This window comes from Xyrauchen texanus, chromosome 14 (genome assembly GCF_025860055.1).
Source record: "Xyrauchen texanus isolate HMW12.3.18 chromosome 14, RBS_HiC_50CHRs, whole genome shotgun sequence".
NCBI classification, from domain to species: domain Eukaryota; kingdom Metazoa; phylum Chordata; class Actinopteri; order Cypriniformes; family Catostomidae; genus Xyrauchen; species Xyrauchen texanus.
The window spans coordinates 6,975,727-7,002,471 of NC_068289.1; the positions used below are offsets into that span (position 1 = coordinate 6,975,727).

Sequence of the window (26,745 nt, forward strand, 5' to 3'; positions counted from 1 at the left end):
GTGCACCCCTGCCCTCGTTTCATTACGGGTAGGGACACGCACGCTTTATGTGTGAACTGTTTGGGAGCGCAGCACAAAATGAGCAGGGAATGCAAGTTGAAAGCAAATTAGACGTGCGTTTCCAGCGGCACAGATCACAACCTCAGCGCCGGGGTTTTCCGTTTTTTCCCCGATCTCCACAAAGATATCTAATATATAGATATATTATTCAAAAAAATAAAAAAAATAAAAAAATAAAAAACACACATCAATTGTGGTCACAAGAATTGTATCGACTAAATCCTGCCGGTATCTCGCTTCAGGAAGTCGAGAACAGTGCTCGAAAAACACCCGAGACCAGCCCGAGAGGCTGGTTCCCTTAGTAGATTTTGTAGAGGCATGGAATCATCTTCCCAACATATCTGCATGGGTCCTGCATATAATAAAATCAGGGTACAGACTGCAGTTGGGCACCGCCCCCAAATTCTCTGGGGTGGTGCAGACTACAGTGGTTCGGAGCAGGCTCAGGTGATGGAACAAGAAGTGCAATCTCTGCTGCTGAAGGAGGCCATAGAACGTGTTCCTCATTCAGACAGGGAGTCCGGTCTTTACAGCCGGTACTTTATAGTTCCAAAAAAGGATGGGGGGTTGAGGCCGATTTTAGATCTCAGAGTTTTGAACCGGCCTTTGAGGAGGTTCAGGTTCAAAATGCTTACCATTCCTGTCATCGTGAGTCAGATCAGATCCGAGGACTGGTTTGTCACGATAGATCTAAAAGACGCCTATTTTTATGTACCCATCCTTCCATGTCACAGGAGGTTCCTGAGGTTCGCTTTCGGGGGTGAAGCTTACCAATATCGGGTTCTTCCGTTCGGCCTAGCACTCTCTCCCGCACATTCACCAAATGTATGGATGCAGCTCCTGCTCCTCTGAGACTTCAGGGCATCCGCATACTGAATTATATCGATGACTGGCTCATTCTGGCCCAGTCTCGAGAAATGGCGATTCGGCATCGAGATGTCGTCCTTGGCCATATTCGAAGTTTGGGGTTGAGACTCAACACAAAAGAGTGTGTTACAACCATCCCAGTGCACAACGTTTCTGGGTGTTGTGTGGGACTCGGTTACGATGCAGGCACGCATGTCTCCTGCACGTATCGAGTCCGTTCTGGCGATGGTGTCCGGGTTAAAGCTAGGCCAGGCCATCACTGTAAAGCAGTTTTAAAGACTGCTGGGCCTCATGGCAGCGGCATCCAACATTATACCTTTGGGCCTTCTATACATGAGGCCCCTCCAGTGGTGGCTGAAAGCCAAGGGGTTTTCCCCCAAGGGGAATCCATTTTGTATAATCAGAGTAACGCGCAGGTGCCTTCGTTCTCTGCTAATATGGAAGAAACCTTGGTTCCTGTCCCTAGGGCCAGTGTTGGGAGTGTCATGTCGCCGGAAAACCGTTTCGACAGACGCCTCCCTCACTGGCTGGGGCGCGGTCATGGACGGCCGCTTTGCCAGGGGTCTGTGGCAGGACCATCATCATTCTTGGCACATAAACTGTCTAGAGATGTTGGCTGTGTTCAGGGCTCTGAGGAGCTTCCTTCCAGACATCTAAGGTTACCATGTCCTAGTACGTTCGGACAATACATCAGTGGTAGCTTATCTGAACCAACAAGGGGGACTCAGATCGCGCCCTCTGTGCAGACTGGCGCATCAGATGATTCTTTGGTCCCAAGAGAAAATACTGGGGTTGGATGCCATGGTACAGGCCCGGCCGAGGCCTCGCCTGTACGCATTTCCCCCTATCGCTCTGCTCCCGGGAGTCCTGGAAAGGGTCCGCCAAGAGGGCATCAGTCTACTTCTGGTTGCCCCGATGTGGCCGGCCCGAGTATGGTTCTCAGACATAATTTCACTCCTGATAGCTCCACCACGGCAGATTCCTCTGAGGAGGGATCTGTTGTCTCAGGCAAGGGGCACAGTTTTCCACCCTCGTCCGGAGCTGTGGAAACTGTGGGTCTGGCCCCTGAGGGGGTTCAGTACCTAAATGCTGGTCTATCAGCGGGGGTGGTTGAAACCATACTTGGCTCTAGGGCTCCGCCTACTAGGAGATTATATGGCCTCAAGTGGAATGTGTTCTCCACTTGGTGTAGAGAACATGAATTAGATCCAGTTAACTGCCCGGTGGCTTCAGTTCTGGAGTTTCTTCAAAATCGTTTCTCTGCGGGTCTCTCCCCTTCCACACTTAAGGTGTACGTGGCTGCCATTTCGGCTTTCCATGCACCACTGAGTGATGGGCCTCTGGGGAGGCACCAGCTGGTCATTCGTTTTCTCCGTGGTACATGGAGGATGAGACCGACAACCAGGTCCAGGGTTCCTGCCTGGGACCTGGCGGTGGTTCTCGAAGGGTTATCCCTGGCCCCCTTCGGACCCCTTCAGTCGGCTTCGCCCAAGGACCTGACGTTCAAGATGGCTTTTCTCTTAGCTATTACCTCTCTAAAGAGGGTGGGAGATCTTCAAGCCCTGGCAGTAACACCAGCTTGCTTGGAGTTTGCCCCTGGCGGAGTTAAAGCCATTCTGCACCCGAGACCTGGCTATGTGCCTAAGGTGCCTTCTAACACGGCACGGTCTACGGTCCTGCAGGCTTTTCATCCTCCACCTCATGTGTCGGCAGAAGAAGAGAGGCTCCATTTGCTCTGCCCTGTCAGAGCTTTGGGCATTTACCTCGAGAGGTCCTCTTCTTGAAGGAGGTCGGACCAACTGTTAGTGTGTTTTGGGTCACCTAAGAAGGGGCTCCCTGCCTCGAAACAAACCATTAGTAATTGGATTGTTCAGGCTATTATCTCGGACCTACAAGGTGCGCAATTTGCCTTCACCTTTGGCCATAAGGGCTCATTCAACTAGAGGCATGGCGTCCTCTAGGGCTCTCTTATCGGGAGTGCCCCTCCAGGAGATCTGTGAGGCAGCCGGTTGGGCTACCCCGCACACTTTCATCAGGTTTTATAGTCTGCACCTCCCTAGTACGCCTGGCGCACGTGTGCTCTCGTCCTAGTTGAGTGCCTGAGTTCAGTTTCACTCTAGGGCAGGCCTTTTTCGGTGCGTGGCCTAGTGGGCATTCGTTCCCCAAAGAGTCGTTTTCAACGACGCAGTCGCGAGTTCCCTCGGAAGGGAACGTCTCGGGTTATGACTATAACCCTTGTTCCCTGAGAAGGGAACGAGACACTGCGTCGTCCTGCCATGCCCCTCAATGCCTGAGAGCGGCTTGCTTCATCGCTAGGCTAATGTGTGTGTGTACCGGCGTCACTTTTATGCATCCGGTTATGCCGTCACATGTTACGTCATGACGCAACACCAATCAAGATTGGAATAGTTTCATTCATAATTCAGAGGCGCACGCTAAGGAGCGTTCCCCAAAGAGTCGTTTTCAACGACGCAGTGTCTCGTTCCCTTCTCAGGGAACAAGGGTTATAGTCATAACCCGAGACGTTTTTACCATCTGATTCCATGACTTGTACTGCCACAGTAAGAAAAATGTATTTAATCCAAAAAATAAAAACACAAAGCAGATGCAGAGATTTTGCTTTACTTTTCATTTTTACAAGCTAACTTAAAAAAAAAAAGATTTAAGAAAAGAAAAAGAATCAAAATAAATAACAGGAAGACTAAATACATACACCAGTTATTTCTTTACCAAGTTACATTATATTTTGTCCCATTTGGAAATTTTTACTATTACACTTGCTCTTTTTGTGCGTGTAGATGAAATCCTGCTCTTTCATCTCAAATCTGCTATTTGCATTCAAATAAAAATGATTCAAATAATTATAACCCTCCCAGATGTGTATGACAGGCTTTGAAAAGAACACATGGGATTGTCTGAATTCAAAATAAAAAATATAATGAAAAAAAAAAAACAATGTTCAGGTGCCACTTTGAGAGCCTGCATCGCTTCTGACTTCAGTCTGCATGGACGTAACCTTCCCTAGAGCAATGTCATGCTGTTATCTCACAGAAGAACCATTTGATGTCTTTGAAGAGGCATGGATGTACAAACAAGCCTTTACACATCTTATTGATTCCAATTTGAAATTCAAATTTTGCTCTCTGACCGAATTGTTTGCTCTATCCACTTCAGAGCAATGTGGGTGGAGACGGTATATACATGTAGGATGGTGTTATAAAAATATAATTATTGTTCCTTTTGTGTTGTGAAAATGGCACATTCAGATTATGATTAGCAAAGGCATTTATTTGCTGTGAATTTGTTAATTCTGTAGCATGTAAGGGATCATGAACTGTAAAATCAGCTGGTCATTATCTAAAAATAAACCCCAAAAGGTTGATCAGGACTTATTATATGGCTACTTATGGCTTAAATATCTAAACAGACATTAAATAGTGGTTTGAATTTAAATGATTTTAAAATGAGCAGAAAGAGACTGCAGAGTGAAACGAGACATGAAGCTAGCAACACTTGGAAATCAGATATAGTCATATATAATTCCTCAGATTGCTAGTATTCCAGAGTAGTATATCATATATAATACCTTTAACGACACAGTTTAGTAATGTCGAATATTTCTGATTTGAGCCAACTGTCCTCTTAAATGTGAAACTGGAGGTTTGAGATGAGATACTTATTTTTTCATCTTTACTATTACTGTTTGTAAATCTTTTTCTCCCTTCTACTCTAGTTCTCTCTACTACCTTTTCTTTGCACATTCATTCCTTTTTCCCACACAGTGCTACAGAGACAGAAAGGTTGACAAAAGTGACATTCTGATTGGAGTGGCAAGCTACCCATTTTTAGCACAATTATTTCCCCTCTCTTAACATTATTTACATTTTATTCTCATCTCGTCTCATGACAGGGATCATCTTAATAACGCAGCCACTTACAAAGGTGGCAATATTTGTCGACTACTCAAAAGGACACGGGAGAGAACTTATTTGGCCCTTAAAAGACACTGTCAGACTTGCCAGCAAAGCTTCTCAGAACTCATTAACTACAAAGGCCAAGAACACAAACCACTAAGATTCTTCTGTTCATTACAGTAACCCTTTCATGTGCTCCTAATATTCATGTTTTGTAGTGTGGGCATCAAAGACCAATTAAATGACTACTGGAGCTCATCACAATACCAAGAGGTACTGTGGAAAGTGCTCCCATAACCACCCATAATAATGCAAATGGATTGACTGAGACATTTTAGTCAATGATGTGAGAAAAAAGATTGGTATGTGTGGTATAATCAATATATCTGCCATCTTAAATACCCTCACATAATGAAAGTACAAGGAGCCTTTTTACAACAAGATATGACGCAACATCAAATTGCTTTAAAACTATTCAAAAACAATGTGTGACACAAATTTTCCTCAGTGAATATATGGCATACCAGAGCGAGAGTGAAATGTGCTCCAGACATTCATGTGCTATAGAGCAAAATGCAAACAATCAGACAATACAGATTTCTAGTTGTGTGCTTACAGCACAGACAGCTCCAATGACTGAAATGGGAGCATTCTAGGTTTGTTGCATCTTGTCACCAGATCTGCTGTTTTGTGACGTTAAACATTGACAGCGATTGAATCACTGGGGTTCACCAAGTCACAGTATACTGCTGGTTACTAACAGACAATCTTACACAATCAGTACGATTGATTTTAAAGTGTGTATACATTTAATAACTTTCAAAGTTTAACTTCAGTAAAATGTCATGTAAACACTTTAATCTGATTGAAATCGTATGTGCGATTGGTGTTTGTCTTCGTCCAGTTTGTATACACGTTAATCGGATTACAATTGCCATCTGCGCTGTGCACATGCATGTTCAGAAAGATGCACCACCTGTATTTAACCCGCCGTCTTTGAGGTCCTTACTTAAAATATTCGATTATCAATGTTGGGTGTAATCCAATAACAAAGTAATTACTTATTGTAATTGAATTACTTTAATGTTATGCATTACATTTAAATTTCTTGTAGTAAGATTACATTTACTGACTTTCATTTTTAAGTACATTATCGAGTCATTGTGAAGGAGAAATGTGAGGTACTGAGTGTATGACTTGTATGTAATAATGAACAAGAAATAAAGACATTATTTTAAATTTGTTGAGCGGAACAGTGTTTTAGAAAGTAATTTAAAAGTAATCTTATTACTTTTCCAAAGACGTAATTTGTAAAGTAATCTGGTTACAATTTTTAGAGGAAATAATTAGTAATTTGTAATGAATTACTATTTTTAAGTAACCAACACTGTCGATTACGCATTGTGCCATGTATAATTGTAGATACACAGGGGCATATCTACAAGTAATGATTGAGTAATAGGGGCCCTCACTGGAAGGGGGCCCACAGAAAGGTTTCATTGAGATTCCATAATATAACTATTTGTTTTATATAATGTATATAGTAATTACATGCTATTGGTTAAAATACAACGTTGCAAGACCTGTAAAAATGGGAAGTTCCCCTATAATCTGCCATGTCTCCTCCCATGTTAGCAGCTCCCACCACCCCTCAACAAAAGTGAAAGTGGTCTGGTCCATCAGCCAGCGAACGGTCCAAACTGAGTATACTCAGTAAGGTCATCAAACACGGCGGGTTAAATACAAGTGATGCATCTTTCTGAACATGCATGTGCACAGCGCAGATGGCAATTGTAATCTGATTAACGTGTATACAACCTGGACAAAGACAAGCTACAATCGCATAATTTAGGTCTGTTAGACCGACCAGCACCAGTCGCACATACGATTTCAGTCAGACTACGTGACATTTTACTGAAATTAAACTTTTCAATTATTAAATGTATACACACTTTAAAATCAAACTTACTGATTGTGTAAGATTGTCTGCTAGTAACCAGCAGTATACAGCGACTTGGTGAACTCCAGTGATTCAATCGCTGTCAGTGTTTAATGTCACAAAACAGCAGATCTACACAGAGAACAGGTGACAAGATGCAACAAACCTAGAATGCTCCCATTTCGGTCATTGGAGCTGTCTGTGCTGTAAGCACACAACTAGAAATCTGTATTGTCTGATTGTTTGCATTTTGCTCTATAGCACATGAATGTCTGGAGCACATTTCACTCTCGCTCTGGTATGCCATATATTCACTGAGGAAAATTTGTGTCACACATTGTTTTTGAATAGTTTTAAGGCAATTTGATGCTGCATCATATCTTGTTGTAAAAAAGCTCCTTGTACTTTCATTTTGTGATCTTCGCTGAGGTGATTTAGTGCAATCTGATTGTCCTCTAAATAATGTGAGGGTATTTAAGATGGCAGATATATTGATTATACCACACATACCAATCTTTATCTCACATCATTGACTAAAATGTCTCAGTTAATCCATTTGCATTATTATGGGTGGTTATGGGAGCACTTTCCACAGTACCTCTTGGTATTGTGATGAGCTCCAGTAGTCATTTAATTGGTCTTTGATGCCCACACTACAAAACATGAATATTAGGAGCACATGAAAGGGTTACTGTAATGAACAGAAGAATCTTAGTGGTTTGTGTTCTTGGCCTTTGTAGTTAATGAGTTCTGAGAAGCTTTGCTGGCAAGTCTGACAGTGTCTTTTAAGGGCCAAATAAGTTCTCTCCTGTGTCCTTTTGAGTAGTCGACAAATATTGTCACCTTTGTAAGTGGCTGCATTATTAAGATGATCCCTGTCATGAGACGAGATGAGAATAAAATGTAAATAATGCTAAGAGAGGGGAAATAATTGTGCTTAAAATGGGCAGCTTGCCACTCCAATCAGAATGTCACTTTTGTCAACCTTTCTGTCTCTGTAGCACTGTGTGGGAAAAAGGAACGAATGTGCAAAGAAAAGGTAGTAGAGAGAACTAGAGTAGAAGGGAGAAAAAGATTTACAAACAGTAATAGTAAAGATGAAAAAATAAGTATCTCATCTCAAACCTCCAGTTTCACATTTAATAAACTGGAGTACAATTGGCTCAAATCATATAAATATTTGACATTACATCACAATGTAACTGTCAGCCTGTGAGATTGCCAATACCTGATATGATCATCAGTAGCGGTTTTAACCACCATGCTATTGCGTGGGGCCCCAGACATCGAGAGGGCCCCCAGCCCGGTAGGAAAGCTCAGCAAAAACCGCTTGAAGTGACATGTTGTTCTGGTACACACGCGAACATGCCGTTGTCAGCGCTCTCAGAGTAGTTCACGTAAGAAGCTGCCAGGTTCAGGTCAATAGGACTTTGGGTTTATGAAAAAATTTATCGGCCTTCCAAACTTGTTTCACTCAAATGCTCAGACACATGACATCCGTTCGGATGATTTAGGGGCTGTTCACACCATACATGTTTTTGTGTGCGTCTGCTCTGTTTTTTCATTGTTTTCCTATGTAAATGCGCTGGACGAATGTCCTAGACTGCTGCATCGCGTCTCGCTGTATTTCACGCAGTGACCGACACATTTTTAGACACTTTTTTAGTTTGAAGTTAATAAGAAGTTCAGGTTTCAAAAACGCATGTCTAGACACTTGCTTTCTGTTTCATTCGTTGAGCTGCATCTAGATTGTTTTTAGTGTATGTGTCACAAAGATTTAACGTTCAGGTTGCAAAGAGGTGACTGTTACAATGTTCCCTTTCATTCACTCACTCTACGTTGTGTCGATGAGTTGATACTAGGGTTTAACTCTTGATCTTTGAGAAAAGGCCAATGAGAATTGGCGTGTGGAATTTGCATGCCACTCCCCTGGACATACAGGTATAAAAGGAGTGCCACGTGCAAACACACCCTCAGATTTCTTCTTCAGAGCCGAGCGGATGCATTCACTGAGCTGAATCCGTCCTGCCATTCCATTCATCTCTCTCTCTCTCTCTCTTGGATCTACGGTGCATTACAGTGGTTTTCCACCTCGCACACTACGGTTGTGTCGAGCAACACCCTTGGGCCCTTCCGCAGTACAGCAGAGCCTCCTATATGGTGGCAACACCAGCTCCGCCACAGCCCGCCCCTCGGGCCGGACTCGTCGTGGAGCTACCCGCAGGCCCCTGATGCCACCTGCCTATCGGCCGGCCACCAAGAACACCAGGAAGGCTTTGAAGCGCCCCTGAGATGGGCAGCCCTGGGACTCAGGAAACTGCACTATGGGAGCTGGTAAGCAGACCAATCCCTCCCCCACCGGAGGGTCAGGTGAAGAATCCTTGGTTTCGTTTAACTTTTTATCCCTGGTTGTCTTTCCTCCTTAGCCCTGTGGCTGGCGAATTCGGCTGAGGAATTCAGAGCTGGGCCCAGTACATGTGCTAGTATGCCCTATACTGGGGTAGGTGCTCCACATGTTCTGGTTACCTGTGGTAACCACTTGTGATGTATTTTCCACGGTACGGGTTCCCTGTTGGTAAATTCACATCTCCCTTGGGCAGAGCTCCCCAGGGGTGTGAGGGACTGTGTGACATTCTTGGGGCGTTGGGCAAGGCTACAAGCAGACCGGATGCACCTGCTATTAGGCACGCAGCGGCTTGCTTGCACCTGCACCGTCAGTCCAAGTAACACAGTTCAGCTTGTTGTGGTGTTTCGTATAGGGACCCCTAGTGCCACTTCATTGATACAACCTCGAGTGAGTGACAGATAGGTAAAGTCTTACTGTTGTAACCTCCAATACCTGGTGAAGGGAACAAGACGTTGTGTCCCTCTTGGCACAATGCTGTACTACCCGCTGAAATGGCCGAGACCCTGTCTCGGCTCCTCAGTTTAAAACCTGTATGAGTGGTTGCGAGTCAGCTCCTTTTATACCTTGGGGTATGTCTGGGGGAGTTGTATGCATATTCAACACAATGTCTTATTCCTTCCATCAGGGAATGGAGTTTACAACGATAACCAATAAGTTTTCACAATTGAATATCATTTTGTTCCTGTTTTCGTTTAGGTTCAACATTCTAAAATGTTGTTACTTGTTTCATTACTTGAAAATTTTTAGTCCCTTGTAGTATTATACATGCAGAAGAATTGAAACAACATGATTTGAATCTAGGTATCAAGATTTAAAAGTTCATGATTAAATATGCATTATTTTGAGTGGGAATTTTGTTACAGAATCTGAAACAAAGGACCATAAATCAACTGTCGCAAAAGACAGCCCAATTGTCCATGTGACTTCTGATTGGCGCAGGACACCTTTGGGTATGTGGCCAATTTCAGTTCAAATGTTTCCAAACAGGAAGAACACGCTCTCGTCATCTCTTCTCTTGTCGTCTTCCCTAGCTGCTTGCTCTCCTGCTCAGACTTCGCTCTGACTCTGTCCTCGTTGTCTTCTCAGGATCTCGTCGGAACCAGATCCATGCTATGTGAGGTCCAAGGGAGCTCAGGACTTGAAGTATCGAGGAAGCCTCTCAGTCTCTATGGTTCAGAGAAGGGCTCGCTTCAAAGCCAACCTCATTCATTCATACAGACAATAACCTTCTGATCTTACAGAGGTCCAAAACATCGACGGAACGAACTTTTGACCAAGAGCCAAGAACCAAGCAACATAAAGAACGCATGGAAACACTACTACAAACAAGTACATCTCCAATATTGTGCTCAAAGTGCTGGTGTATTTGTTAAATACATTGGGTAATCCGATAGCAAATCGATGCAGAATCAAATAAGGTTAAATGGTTCTTAAAGCATTGTCAACAGACTCCATAAAGTTCATTTTCGCTGTATTGATCATTTATTTCACATTCTGTCACTCTTCTCACCAACCTGTCTTATGTATATATGTATTAGATTAGATTTATGTTTAGAATAGTAATAAAGTTTGTTTGTATTCAAAGAGGATTTGAACTATGGTATATTTTGATAAATAATCTCATCCCTGTTTCTAAAAGTTTTCATTCAAAGCGGTACCTAAATACGTGTGATATTATTTTCAATAAGCCATGAGAATAATATCACTCCAATAAGTGAATTAATCATAATTCACTTATTAAAGCTAATTCCTTACAGTAGAAATTGTGAGCAGATACAACAAGACGTTGTATTACAATTCTAATGGTGTAGAATTTATTCAGACAAATAATCTAGGTATTTGTCATTTATCTAATTTATAATGGTTGTCGAACGCAACTAATTCCATTATACATTTCATTACCTAATAATGTATAATAAGGACAGTTTAATTTAGTTCATAGCTCACATATTTCAAGACCCTAAATTCCCTTCTAAATTTAGCATACCAAATACCCTTACATATAATGGTGTGAGAATGCGAGCACTTTAACGGTTCCCGTCTAAATTCATCAGTACCAAATATCCAACACCCTGATTGCCTGATTCAAATAATATTTAATTAATTTAATTCAAAGTAATGAATTAGCACTGTTAAATTTCCATCTAAAATGTTTATGCTGGATATTATCCCCACCACAAACCCAAATTGGTCAGGGGTCCCTAAAATAATTCTGTGCCCAGGACCAAAATTCGGTGCTACACCCTAGTACATACAAATGAACACTATTGCTTGACTACACAAAACCCTGCTGTAGCTCTATTATAACCGTGCATATAAAAGTATTGACAGACAGTTTCCAACTGTATCAGGAGGCGGATCATGTGAACTCCACAGTCTTCACTCCCACTGGTAATTGCTGCATCACTTCGCTGCTCATTTATTTGAACTTTGTCACATCTCCAAAGATCGCCGTCACTCATGTCGCCTTACATCGCCAACTCTCAAAGATAATGAATGACATCTGGTCACTTTTTCCATTGTAAGTCTGCCTGAGGTATCAAAATATATGTGCGGTTCATAGAAATTATATTCCATTAGTTTTGCAAAAGACTCTGTCTTTCTGGTTCATTTAGTGTAATTTACTGCATTGCCATCGACCTTTTTTTTTTTTTAGGTGCTGATAGAACAAGTGTTCTGAAACACAGCCGGAGTCTGCGGCTGACTCATTTGCATCAACGTGGCGGAGAGCATTTGTCTGCCTGTCTCAAGTCACCACTCCACCTGAGAACACTGAGCATAATAAAATTACACCAGCTGGAATGCTTGCATAAAATACAACAATAAATCATCCAGGTACATAAACAACCTGCGTAATTTTTAATGACTAGAATAAGGTAAAAACAAGAGCTTACTGCATTTGTGGTACTTGCTGTCAGTTGTTGTGGAGTAAAAAGCAGAAACTAATCGGTGAGCAGCATTTGTAAACTAGCCGAGATTTATTGTTTACTTGCATATACAGTATGCTCTCCTGCAGAAGAGATCCAAGGGGAGGTCAACACTATGTCAAGCGCTGGTTTAAATAAGCCATGAAATTGAATCTGCACACAGGCAAGTGCTTGCTGCACTCCATCTTCTTGCAGTCTGTTTTCTAACCTTGCTGTGGCGGCACTCTCACTGAAGTGGCTTCTTACTAGTGAATATCTGAGTCTTCTCCTGCAAGATAGCATTTACACAGACTTATTATTTATAATGAATGGCCTCATTAATTTTAATGAATGCACTAATTATCTAGAATAATACTGACCTTTGACTTTCTACAAAAAGGTCATCTTTTTTTCATGGTAACAATAAAATATGCTGATAAATTAGGGAAGGTCAGGAAAATGTCACACTACATTGCATCCAAAAGTAATCATTTTTGGATACCATCATTTATTTTTAATTTGATCTCAACCAATCTGGAACTAACCGTATATAGAAATTATTCAAATGTGATATTATTTTCAAGGGCTTCCAATCTTGAGTTATCATTCACTTTCAGAGCAAAACCCGGCCACACGTTCTTGTGTCTGTCTTTGTGTGAGTGTGCGGCTCCTGTTATCTCCCTGCCACGTGCTCTTCTGTCTGTTGTGTTTCATGAGTATGGTGACTGGGTCCTGACTTCCTTTCTAGTTCTGTTCTGGTCTGTGTCGGGACCAGGCATTCATACTCCTTGTCTGCCTGTTATTGATATGGGTGCATCAAGCTTGTGTCATCTTCGCTGCTTGCACTCCAGTCAATAATCTGTGTCTGTCTCTCGCTTCCGAGGATACACGTTGTGCTCATTTTGCACTGCACACCCGGGTCGCGAGCTGTCTACTTGTTTGTCGGTTGGCAAGAGTGTATATCGCCTTAATATCTGGGTGATGTGCGCTCATGCCAATAGGATAGTTTGCCTGCTTGTGAGAGCATGCGGCTTTGTTATTGTTTCTGTTAATATTTGTTATTGCTTCTCGGTCTGATGTCCCACCCTCTTTACCGTGGAGATCTAGTGTGTATGGAGGCTTCACACTTTTCTCTGCGGCATCCACGCACAACTCATCATACGCCCCACCGAGAGCAAGAACCACATTATAGCGACCACGAGGCGGTTTTAACCCAACGTTACACTACCCACCCTAGCAAATGGGCCAATTGGTTGCTTAGGATGCATGACTGGAGTCTGACTGATGCTGATGAATTTAGTTGATGCTTATGGTTTTAAAGATTTCAGTGTTTTGCTGCCCTTGTGGATTTTGAACCTACATCCTTCACACATCAAATTATTTAACAACTGAGTTACATCCACCCTGACACCACAAACCTTAGTAAAGAGTGTTGATCTTACAGACATCCTGCTTTTGCACCGCTCAGGCAATAACACAATCAAAATGTGCACAGTGATGCGAATGGCTCAAAGAAAGATAAAACAAGAAGTGGATGGACAAACACATAGCTACGTGGTGTACTATCGGAATTCAATAATTAACTGCTTGGGATGCAAATTTGTCTTACCTCTCATCTCTAATCCTTTTCCACATGATTGGCTCGATCCTGTCATTCCCTGCTGGACTGAATCTGGGACCAGAGTACATGGATGCCATTTGTGTGTCTTCCATCTGGAAGAAAGATGAAGATGTGTAGGACCCTGAACTGCTGCCAGCAATAAATTAGTGATGCAGTTTACTGACCAGGTAAAGTACTTGGCATGTTAATGGCAAAAATAATACAATTATTGTATTATAAAATGTTAAACCTTCCAGTGTAAACACACTTTAATACAGTGGCAAGAAAAAGTATGTGAACCTTTTGGAATTAGCTGGTTTTCTGCATTAATTGCTTATAAAATGTGATCTAATCTTCATTAAAGTCACTTTTTCCACAGTAGTGTAAATATTTAATGGGATGAATTCAGAAAAGGCATGAAAGATTATAACTGTCTGTGTGCTGTTAGCTTAAACACATTGTGCTTTGACTAAACTTGTGACTAATTAATGCAGAAAACCAGTTAATTTCAAAGGGTTCACATACTTTTTCGTGCCACCGTAAATTAATAAATGAATTCTTACAGTTAAAATATTCAGACAAGTTTTAACCAGTCTGATGAAGTTACAATCATTTATGGTACATGGAAGTAATTGTCTTTCTGGGGTTTTGGTAACAATATGCTTTCATTCCACACTAAAAAAAGAAAATTCAGGTAACTTAAAAATGGGCATGTGGTAGCACCTAAGTTTTATTCGCGTTAAAAATATTATTTAACATGTCAGAAGTCATAATCTAATTATTAAATTAATAGTTTGCAACAACAGAACCAATTTTTAAAGGTTCGATCTGGTAGATCTACAGCTTATTATGGTAAGAGTTTCCACTTTTTACAGTATGTCACTTGGTCTTTGACCAAATAAAAAATACAAAACAAATTTTGTGACTTAAATAAACTCTATAAATTAGTGTTAATTAACTCTTTCCCCGCCAGCGTTTTAAAAAAAAAGTTGCCAGCCACCGCCAGGGTTTTTGACGATTTTCGCTAAAATTTAATGGCCTGCAGAATATTTTCTTCCATAAATATATGAAGATGCTATCATATATTATGCTAAAATAAAGATCTGGGCCTCTGCTTTTAGGCAAAAAAAAACGATTTTATTTTATCTTCATTTGTTCTTTTTTTATTGCGACTTGAACAGAGGTAGGTTTTGTCAAAAAACATACTCCACTTCTTCATGTTTGAGACGATCGCAGTCTGTTTCTTTGATCAAAGAGTTGCGTACTCTTTCAAAACATGCGCAGGGGTCTTCCTTACCGTATAACACCTAAAACACGGAAACCCGGAAAATTCCGTGTTTGGCGGGGAAAGAGTTAAGTGCTGCATGTAACGAGGAGGAGGGCATGGCCTGGCCGAGAGGATGTACGCCCGGTGTAACCAGTTCCCCGCTCTGAACGGGACTCGAATCGACGTCTCCAGCATGGGAGGCAGGTGCTCTAACAAGGAGACTAAAGGCTACAGCCTCTAGAGTCACTATCCAGTGCACATTTGAGGTCAGGAGAGTGAGGTTTACACACTGCACAGCTATCTACCAGCTGGCTCCTTTTACACTCACCCCCCTAAACCTCACTCCCATCCGGGTCACGGCACCATTGTAACCGGTCCTAATCAGCCCGCTCTGAACGGGACTCGAACCAATGTCCCTGGCATGGGAGGCAGGTGCTCTAACAAGGAGGCTAAAGGCTACAGCCTCTAGAGTCACTATCCTGTTACACCGGCACTGAGTTGCCAAATCAGCAGGAGAGGGATAAAGGAGAAGCCGGGGACACCACTTGAATATATACGTGTTGCACATGATATTTTTTATAGTAAACGAAAAATGATTCATTTGGGGATTATTTTTGTACTGTTCGAGAGTTTCAAGAATTATGGAATGAACATGATCTGACTACATTAAGATACACCACTGGTTCTCAATTGTTTTGGGTCACACCCACCTTTGAAACAAGAAAAACGTCCCCTTCTCCAAATAATCTAATCTAAAATCATTTTGCGTTTACTGAAAAAAAAAAGATTAAACACATTTTTCTTATGTCTTATTTGACAAAAAGTTTTTATTTCAAAATACAATGAAAACTGAATGAAAAGTTACACTTCACTCCAGGGAGCATTTGGCTGCTCAGAAAACCAAATCATCCATTCATCCTCACTTAACTACCAGAAAGTTTTATATCTCATTGGAGACAATTTTACTCTAGAATAGTAATTTTTTTTTAAAACACTAATAATTGCAAGGATTCATATCTATGAACAGAAATAAGCTTCAGTAGTGTCTATAAAAGTTTTTTTTTTTAAATCCTCATCCAGTAATAATAATTGACTGTGATTTTTGCATCCTAGCCAGCCCTGAAAAAAGTAATAAGTATCAGGTGACATCCCCGTCTATGCGCTGTTTCGGTAGCGGTCAGGGTCTGTGGACAATAATTTGCACCTGATTAATGATACTGATAAACGTTAATAAAAACTGACCTTTCTGCCAGAAGAGAGGATCATGTTTGCGGCTGTCCAAGCTCCGAAAGTACACATAAAAGCTCCAATAAAGTCATCCATAACACTCGTGCCTTAGATTTAAATTCTTCTGAAGCGATATGACAGTGTTGTGTGAAGGACAGAACGAAATCTTATGTGTTCATATGTGAATTTTCACTATTTTTGTTGAATGTGTGAAAGTGAACGAGATTAGAGGTCTTCCGCGCCTCCCTTGCAATACCTCTGCACCCCATTATGGGACGCATCCCACACTTTGAGAACCACTGAGTTACACAAACAAAACTCAAGTTAGATTAGCTAGATATAGTTCTTTGTATTATTCTGGGTTCAATACAAAATGAGTTCAATCAACAGCATTTTACCTCAATACATTTATTTTGACTTGCTCCTCCTTTTCTTTAAAAGAAGCAAAAATCTGGATTCCAGTGAGGCACTTACGACGGAAGTGAATGGGGCCAATCTGTACATGTTAAAATACTCATTTTTTCAAAAGTATTGCCACAAGAAATAAACAATATGTGTGTAAATATGATTGTAGTGTGATAAACCTTTTCTGTGTAAATTTTTATGCAATTTTACAACTTCATTGCCATGACGATCTTATGTCAACAAACCACAAAACCGACTCTAAAATGACTCTAAAAATTACAATTTAAAAACATTTACAGATAAAATAATACATTATTTTTAACAGAATAATTAATGTAATAGCGTATATAAAATTTTTAGCTTCACATTGTCTTTAAACCCTCCAAAAATTGGCTCCATTCACTTTTATTGTAAGTGCCTCACTGTAACCCAGTGGCTGGGTTATGGCTTTTTTGAAAGAAAAGGAGGGATGAGTTGAAAAATTCTTTGTTGTTGAAATCAACATTGTGCCTTTGAACTTGACTTGTATTGAACTCAGAATATTCTTTAAGGTAATAATTGCAGGTTACAAATTATTACATTGTACGTTTGTAGATAGTAATGTAAGCTCACACAACATATGGGTGCATTTTAGTTGAAAGAGGTTTTGAAACTGAAATAAAACTGGCTGGACTACAGATACATTTTATTCACCTGTAAGTAGGACAAACCAGAAGAGCCTCGCATTCTCTTTCCTCATAAAGAGTGTCTGGACACTCTTGACCGCCATTGGCTGCCCGCTGGATGATGATCCTGTATCGTGACTGTGACGGCATGGTGCTGTTCACTGCACAGAAGACACATATAAACCATTATTTTCACAGATCTCCCACTTTATTAGTATTCTGCCAGTGATTATCTCAGCAGGAACAATTGGAAGAGCTGTTTAGATAAGAGGTAATGATATGATGTCTATGGCGCAGTTGACTTCCTTCTCCCTCCACTTTGTCTGCATGAATTCTAAGCTGATGTAATGACTTCATTTAACAGAAGATGTAAGGCTAATTACACATGGCTAATTACTAAAAGATTGATAATAGCACAATTCTGAGGCCGATCACATCGACAGAGGACCCAACAGTGTAAAACACACTGTGTACAGAGGGGATGTCAGTTAGTTTAAAATAGTTCTCCTAAAAGTGTTACCATATCATTCAATCATAATAAATGTCTGTTCACTTCTGGGTTGTATAGAGGGAGTAATTGTCAAGTAATAGTCTCATTAAAGAGTAATAAAACTGTTCTACGGGTAAAGAAAAAGCCTCTCTGAGAGCAATGTACATACATAGTCTGGCTTTTACTGTTTGTCAAAGAAGAGATTTATCGAAGTGTTCAAAGATATTCCACAGCCTGTGAAATACTGGGTGAATTCCATTCGAAAGTGAGTATACCCTTGAAGAGCCCTTGAAGTGGGTACTTTGAAGGGAGCAGGGCATTATTGTCTCATACGTGTCTGTTTGAAACACCCTGCACAAAGACAAACGTCACTGCCACTTCAATTTGAATGGGATGTTCCCTTGATACATAACAGCAAAATGTTATTATAGCTGATAATAATAAAACTTTTGCATACAATACAACCTATTTTTGCCTTTAATTTATAACATTGTTTAATCTTGAACTTTCTCTATGTGTGACATAAAAACAACAACATCAAAATTTGTATAAAGAATAATAAAAAAAAAATTTCAGGTATCATCTCAAATAAATTACCTAATTTTGAAAATTAATCAGGAAAAATGGCAAAATTACTGTCTTTAAGTGACCAGTGTTTGTACCATTTACTAATGTCCTTGTGAAAGGACCCTTTCATCCACCCATCGATCTGTCTATGGATGATCGCAGTTCCCCTTCTGTCACTCACTTGACATTGTGTTGAATGAAGTGACACAAGGGGTCTTCCTTGGGAGCCTCGCATACCTCTGAACTTGAGAAAAGGCCAATGAGAAATTGGCAGACAAAATTTTCATGTCCCACCCCCGGACACACGTGTATAAAGGGAAGCGGGCGTGCGTCTGTCAGTCACATTTTTCCTTCGGAGCAGAGCGGTTGTGCATCAGCAAGCTGAGTCTCACTACTGTTCCATTCACATCTGCGGCAGAGCACTGCTGTTGTATCTACGGCGCATTTCCAGTGGCATCCTCTCTCTCTGCACGCTGTGCAGTCTACGTCCCTAGGCGCTTCGACAGTGCTTCTGTCTAAAAGAGTGTTCTCCCTCCTAAAAGAGTTTTATTTCTCTAAAATGATATCATATCACCCCTCCCTAGTCTGGGCAGGATGTTATTTACATGGGAACTCACCACTGTTATTATAACCAGAGTTTACATTCCCCCCAGCGCTAACGCTAAGGACGCACACAAAACCGCTCCAGAAGGAGCCATCTCTGCTATTCAGGACTGTTTTGAGTGTACTGACTGGCGCATGTTCAGGGAGGCTGCAACAAATGGCGACTCTACCAACTTGGAGGAATACACAGCATCAGTAACCAGCTACATCAGCAAGTGCATTGATGATGTCACCTTCTCCAAGACCATCACCACGCACTCCAACCAGAAGCTGTGGATGACTGCGGAGGTGCGTGCGCTGCTGAGGACCCGAGACTCCACCTTCAGAGCAGGCAACAAGGCTGCCCTAAGAACAGCGAGGGCCAAACTGTCCCGGGCCATCAGAGAGGCAAAGCGCACACACGCCCAGAAAATCCACAGTCACTTCCAGGACAGTGGCGACACACGGCGCATGTGGCAGGGCATCCAGGCCATCACCTGGACAACAGGACAACATCAGTTGCCTGTGACAAAGATGCCTCCCTTCCAGATGCACTGAACGACTTCTATGCTAGGTTTGAAGCACAGAACGACGTGGTGGTGAGGAAGACCACCCCTCCTCCCAACGACCAGGTGCTCTGTCTTACCACGGCTGATGTGAGGAAAACTGTACGTAGAGTACACCCACGGAAGGCTTCTGGACCAGACAACATTCCTGGCAGAGTGCTCAGAGGATGTGCAGACCAGCTGGCAGATGGTCTTACCGACATCTTCAACATCTCTCTGAGCAGCGCCGTCGTTCCAATGTGCTTCAAGGCCACCACCATCATCCCCAGGCCAAAGAAGTCTTCAGTGTCCTGCCTCAACGACTACCGTGCCGTCGCACTCACACCCATCATCATGAAGTGCTTCGAGAGGCTCGTCATGAGGCACATTAAGACGCAGCTGCCCCCCTCACTAGACCCACTGCAGTTTGCGTATCGTCCAAACCGTTCATCAGACGACGGCATCGCCACCACCCTCCATCTGGCCCTCACCAACCTAGATAAAAAGGACTCATATGTTCGAATGCTGTTCATAGACTTCAGCACAGCATTCAACACAATAATTCCTCAGCACCTGATTGGAAAGCTGAACCTGCTGGGCCTGGACACCTCCTTCTGCAACTGGATCCTGGACTTCCTGACTGGGAGACCTCAGTCAGTTCGGATCGGGAACAGCATCTCCACCACCACCAGGGCTGTGTGCTCAGTCCACTGCTGTTCACTCTGCTGACTCACGACACTGCAGCAGTGCACAGCTTGAACCACATCATTAAGTTTGCCGATAACACAAACGTGGTGGGTCTCATCAGCAAGACCGACGAGTCAGCATACAGAGAGGTGGTGCAGCGGCTAACGGACTGGTGTAGAGCCAACAACCTGTCTCTGAATGTGGACAAAACAAAAGAGATGGTTGTTGACTTTAGGAGAGCACAGGGTGATCACTCTCTGCTGAACATCAACGGCTCCTCTGTGGAAATTGTCAAGAGCACCAAATTCCTTGGAGTTCACCTGGTGGAGAACCTCACCTGGTCCCTCAACACTAGCATTCAGGCTCTCACGGCCAGACTGTGTAACAGCTTCTTCCCCCAAGCCATCAGACTCCTCAATACTCAGAGACCAGACTGACACACACACACACACACACACACACACACACACACACACACACACACACACACACACACACACACACACACACACACACACGTCCTGAGTTGCACTTTAATTATTGTCACTTTATACATGCCTGCTACCTCAATAACTGCTATGTGCATAGAACACTCATTTCATAATATGTTATGTTTACATTTGGCATTTTTAGGAACTGTCATCTTTTTGCACTACTGTGTACTGGTCGGCACTGCACTGTCTCTCACTGTGCCTGTTGTCCTGTTAATTTTTAGTCATTTATTGTACTGTCCCATACTTTTTGCACATGTTTGCACGAGCACTTTATATAGGTATGTTATTTAGTCTGTGTAGTCTCATGTGGTTCTGTGTTTGTCCTATGTTGTTTTATGTAGTACCATGTTCCTGGAGAAATGTTGTCTCTTTTCACTGTGTACTGTACTAACTGTATATGGTTGAACTACAATAAAAACTACTTGACTTGGCTACATTGCTTTCGGTCACGACTTGTGAGTGGACGCTTCAATCATCGTAATCAAACCACAAGGATATAACTCTATGTTTTACAAAGATTTAACCAGATAATTTCTGTAATCAGACTTTTAAATGGATCTTACATCATCGCAAATACTCTGTAGAATCTGTACTCGGAATATACTTTTTTTTTTTTTTTTTTACTTATTGTGTGCACCTGTCTTGTTCTAATGCTCTTTAATGTGTAAAGGTACTCTTGTTTGTATTATATTCTTGCATTCATCTAATAAAAAACCTACTTATAATCAATCAACATGATATCGTTTTTCTACACTTCATCATCCCTGAGCAATGATTGTAAGGTGAGGTAGGTCTGTTTAGATTAAGTATTTGAGATTAATTATACATAAAATAGGCCATAATAATTCCACAATCTGGGCACTGCCATTGAAACAGACTGCAGCGGAAATTGTTTTATGCTACTAAACGAAGCTTCCGCTCTGCAAGCGGAAGTGTGACAAAGGCCTATTCAACCATTGTCTTGAGAGTGTGAAAGTTTGAGCTGTTCACACACACACACTCACACTCAAATCTCTACATCTATTCTGCTTTCATTACCAGTGCACGGCCCCCAAGGAGGTAATGAATTTTATTTTGTAATAAAAAAAATCTTGCTTTTTATCTCCTAGGACAAGAAGGTAATTATTACATAAGAAAGATTGTGTGAGGCATAATACACAAAATTGCCGTTTTGTTAAAAAATAAATGAATGTTCTGTGTTCAATGTAAGTTAAATTGCACAAGTTAACAAGATTACCATAAAAATAATTTAATCTTGGCTATCAGTTCTTTAAAAATAAAAAAGGCAACAATCGTGGTTGCAGCAAGGCACATAGAATGGAAATAAATGGGGCAACACAATAAATGTTAAAATGCACAGTTTTCATAAAGGATATATGATATAAACTCACTTTCAACTGATTTTATTTTCAGCAAACTTAACATGTGTAAATATTTGTATGAACATAAAAATATTCAACAACTGAATCTTCAAGACATAAAATGAACAAGTTTCACACACATGTGATTACAGAAAAGGAATAATGTGTCCCTGAACAAAGGGGGACAAAATCAAAAGTAACAGTCAGTATCTGGTGTGACCACCAGCTGCATTTCCTCCTTATGGACTGCACCAGATTTGCCAGTTCTTGCTGTGTGATGTTACCCTACTCTTCTACCAAGGCATTTGCAAGTTCCCAAGATTCTGGAGGGAATGGCCCCAGCCCTCACCCTCTGATACAACAGGTCCCAGAAGTGCTCAATGGGATTGAGATCCGGGATCTTCGCTGGCCATGGCTGGTGCATTGTCATGCTGGAGGTTCATTTCAGGATGAGCCTGCAGGAAGGGTACCACATGATGGAGGAGGATGTCTTCCCTGTAATGCAAAGCATTGAGATTGCCTGCAATGACAATAAGCTCAGTTCGATGATGCTGTGACACACCGCCCCAGATCATGACAGACCCTCCACCCTCAAATTGATCCTGCTCCAGAGTACAGGCCTCTGTGTAACGCTTATTCCTTCGATGATAAACACGAGTCCGACCATCACCCCTGGTGAGACAAAACCTTGACTAGTCAGTGAAGAGCGTTTTTTGCCAGTCCTGTCAGCTCCAGCAAAGGTGGGTTTGTGCCCATAGGCGACGTTGTTGCCCGTGATGTCTGGCATGGACCTGCCTTACAACAAGCCCTCAGTCCAGCCTCTCTCAGACTATTGCAGACAGTTTGAGCACTGATGGAGGGATTGTGTGTTCCTAGTGTAACTCAGGCAGTTGTTGTTGCCATGCTGAGCCTGTCCCGCAGGTGTCATATTCGGATATATGGATCCTGTGCAGGTGTTGTTACACGTGGTCTGCCACTGCAAGGACAATCAGCTGTCCTTCCTGTCTCCCTGTAGCACTGTCTTACATTTACATTTATTCATTTGGCAGATGCATTTATCCAAAGCGACTTACAAAAGAGGAAAACAAAAGTGAATCATCTTAAGGAGACAGTGGTACAAAAAGTGCCATACTACAAAGTTTCACTTTCATCAGAATAGTATACAAAACAGATTTAAGTGCAACAAGCACTTTTTCTTTTTCTTTTTTTTTTCTTAGGCATCTCAGAGTACGAACATTGCAATTTATTGCGCTGGCCACATCTGCAGTCCTCATCCCTCCATGCAGCATGCCTAATGCATGTTCACACAGATGAGCAGGGAGGGACCCTGGGCATCTTTCTTTTGGTGTTTTTCAGAGTCAGTAGTTTGTATAACTGTGACCTTAATTACCTACCATCTGTAAGTTGTTAGTGTCTTAATGACTGTTCCACAGGTGCATGTTCATTAATTGTTTATGGTTCATTGAACAAGCATGGCATTATTTGAAACCCTTTACAATAAAGTTCTGTAAAGTTATTTGGATTTTTACAAAAAATATCTTTAAAATACAGTGTCCTGAAAAAAGGACAAGTTTATATGTGCTAACATCAGACTACTTGAAAAGATATAATCCAATATTTAACTAAATTCATGACCATGTGTAGCCAAGGAAACCATGTTATTTTCACAAGAAACATACAAGAATGGAAGAGAAGGACTCTTTACATTGAGTAGAATCCTAACATAGGAATTATGTGGTGACGAATAACTAAAATGTTATATTCCTACAACAGTAGTCCCACCTTTAGTCCCAACTTTACATTTCACATAATACACAATTTTAAAGGAAGAATTCATCTAGGTGTTATAACAAAAATGCATGCTTCACATTTCTGCTTTTAAACCCTTTTGTCCTTTTAAACATATTTTTAAGCCCTTTAAGTCAATTAAGTATTATTGTAACCAACATTCTTAAAAAATAAAAACAATAAAATTTTTATATATATATATATATAAATTCTGTGGTAATTGACATGATTACCCAAATGTACTTTTGTATTGTATTGAACCCAGAACATTCCTTTAAGTGAGATACTATTGCAAAGCCAAATCAATATTTGGGTGGCGAGATCCATAGCTGTACCTGGTAGGCATGTTGTAGGACAGACTGTCCATTCACTAAAAGGAGTCACAATGCAGTCCTTCTTACAAGGCAATAAACAGGTTTGAATGGTGTCTGGTCGGGCAGAATCTGGACACCTATGACACACACACACACACACACACACACACACAGAAAAGAGAGAAATTACCTTTTTATTATATTCTCTGTTAACAATCAATGATAAGCTGTCTTGATTCACAGTGAGAAGAGTCATGTTGTTCTTGACCATCTCCTATCGGTCTGGCATCACAGCAGATCTGTGCTCACCTTACATACTGTTGGATTTACTTTACTTCACAAACACAAACATGATCATATATAGATATTAAACCCAAGATCAAAGGACTTAATGACTACAGATCCATCAATCTGATTTCTGTGGTCTTGAAGTCATTTGAGAGACTGGTGTTGGCTCACATGAAGGACATCACTGGACACTTTCTGGATCCCCTGCTGTATGTCTATTGAGCAAACAGGTCTGGGGATGATGTAATCAATATGGGACTACATTACATACTTCAACATCTAGACATACCAGGCACTTATGCAAGGATACTATTTGTTGACTTCAGTTCGGCTTTTAACACCATCTAAACTGCTCTCCTATGAACTAAATATACCCAGCTTTATGTTGCCTCTATCTGTCAGTGGATCACCAGCCTTATGACAGACAGGCAGCAGCTAGGGAGAATGGGGACATTCACCTCCAGCACATACAATCAGCACTGGTGCCCCAGTGATTTTTAACACTTCTGCGCACAAATTTGAAGGCTGTTTATTGGATCAATACAGGTAAACGTCATGTTATGTGACTACGCGTTACTTTACGGAGAGCTTATGACCTACTTGTTAAGTCTTGCCTTAAGAACAGGTGGTGCAACCAAATTAAGCATTGACTTAGTTACAAACTAATTATTAGTTACAAACCCCTTAGTGTGAACCTTATGTCCCAATTTACGTGAGAACTTACGCACAGCTGGTGCAACCCTACCCTGAAGTTTGCAGACGACACTACAGTCATCGGCCTCATTCAAGATGACGATGAGTCTGCATACAGAGGGCAGGTTGAACAGCTGGCCATCTGGTGCAGTCAAAACAACCTGGAGCTGAACTTGCTTAAAACAATGGAGATGAGAGTGGACTTTAGGAGGAACACCCCAACATTACCCCTGCTCACCATTCTGAAAAGCACTGTGGCAGCAGTGGAGTCATTCAGGTTTCTGGGCACTACTATCTCACAGGATCCGAAGTCGGAGACCCACATAGACTCAATTTTGAAAAGGGCCAAGCAAAGGTTGTACTTCCTTTGCCAGCTGAGGTAGTTCAACCTGCTACAGATGCTACGGATACAGTTCTAATCAGCAGTCATTGAGTCTGTCCTTTCCACTTCTAAAACTGTCTGGTTTGGTTCAGCTACCAAGTCAGACATCAAGTCTTCTGATCAAAGGGTAGTTCAGACTGCTGAGAGGATTATTGGCACTCCCATACCCACCCTGCTAGAACTGTACACATCCAGAGTGACCCATTCATCCAGTATATTTCATTTCCTCACTGTTGCCCTCTGGCCAGCACTACAGAGCACTGAGCACCAGAACAGCCAGGCACAGGAACAGTTTTTCCCACAGGCCATTCACCTCATGAACAGTTAAAACTGCCCACAAATACATTCCTTTGGTCAATACCACCATGTGCAATATTCAATCCATCCATTCCTACTTACAGTATATCCATATCTCATTTATATTATTTAACAGATCCTACCTCTTCTTCAATACATGACATCACCAGCACATAACTGTATATCTGTATGTAAAATATTCAAACAACTTTATTGTTCTATTGTATACTTCTCTTTTTTCATTTGTTATGTCTTATTTTATGTCACTATATGTATATATGTTTAAATGTAAATGACTGTATGCATGTATATATGGTTGCATTTGCACTGGAAGCTTCTGTCACCATGACAAATACTTTGTATGTTTAAGCATACTTGGCAATAAAGCTCATTCTCATTCTGATTCTGATATAGATACATTTACATTGATACTATCTGTGCAACAGAAGATCATGAACACATTACAGAGGAAGATGATCTAATATTAAATGGACCTTACAAGAAGAGGCTGCTGCTGATTGTATCTGCACAAATATATGGTAAAAGTGAGTTATTTTGGTATGAGTGACAGGGAGAAAGAGCCTGTGTTACTATGTCTGTAAAGATAAAGAGAGAAAGAGAGAGAGAGAGAGAGAAATAAAGAGATAAATCCTACACAGCTCTCTAGACCAGACGTTTTAACCTTTACAAACCCAGGGACAATTATGATCAACTTCCCTTTTGCTTCTCTGCAGCTTTCTACAGCATCTGCTCCAGTAAATACACAAAAAATGATATAAATACATTAACATATTGCTGGCATTTTGGTTAATTAAAATACATTGGAGCAGATTAGAATCTGGAACCCCTTGCCTCAAAGTGAAAAGAGTCATATGCATAACGCTTAATTGTTGATCCACGCAGTTCCCTATCAAGGTCACTCAAGCTGCGTAATCACATTGGGAGACACAACTCATGTCACGTGGTCTGAAGCCCTTATACATTCACGGCAATTTATTGG

At 41.4% G+C, this 26,745-nt stretch overlaps 1 protein-coding gene across 2 annotated transcripts in view; it reads right to left on the reverse strand.

Annotated features, from left to right (window-relative positions):
- thsd7ba (thrombospondin, type I, domain containing 7Ba) overlaps positions 1 to 26,745 on the reverse strand; it is a 281,967-nt gene that overhangs the window by 62,096 nt on the left and 193,126 nt on the right. For both annotated transcript variants that reach the window (XM_052142989.1, XM_052142987.1), the window contains 3 exons: positions 24,107 to 24,222; positions 17,286 to 17,418; positions 13,703 to 13,806 (listed from right to left, as the gene is read on the reverse strand). In XM_052142989.1, the coding sequence (XP_051998949.1) occupies positions 13,703 to 13,806; positions 17,286 to 17,418; positions 24,107 to 24,222 (353 nt within the window). The remainder of the gene's footprint in view (positions 1 to 13,702; positions 13,807 to 17,285; positions 17,419 to 24,106; positions 24,223 to 26,745) is intronic.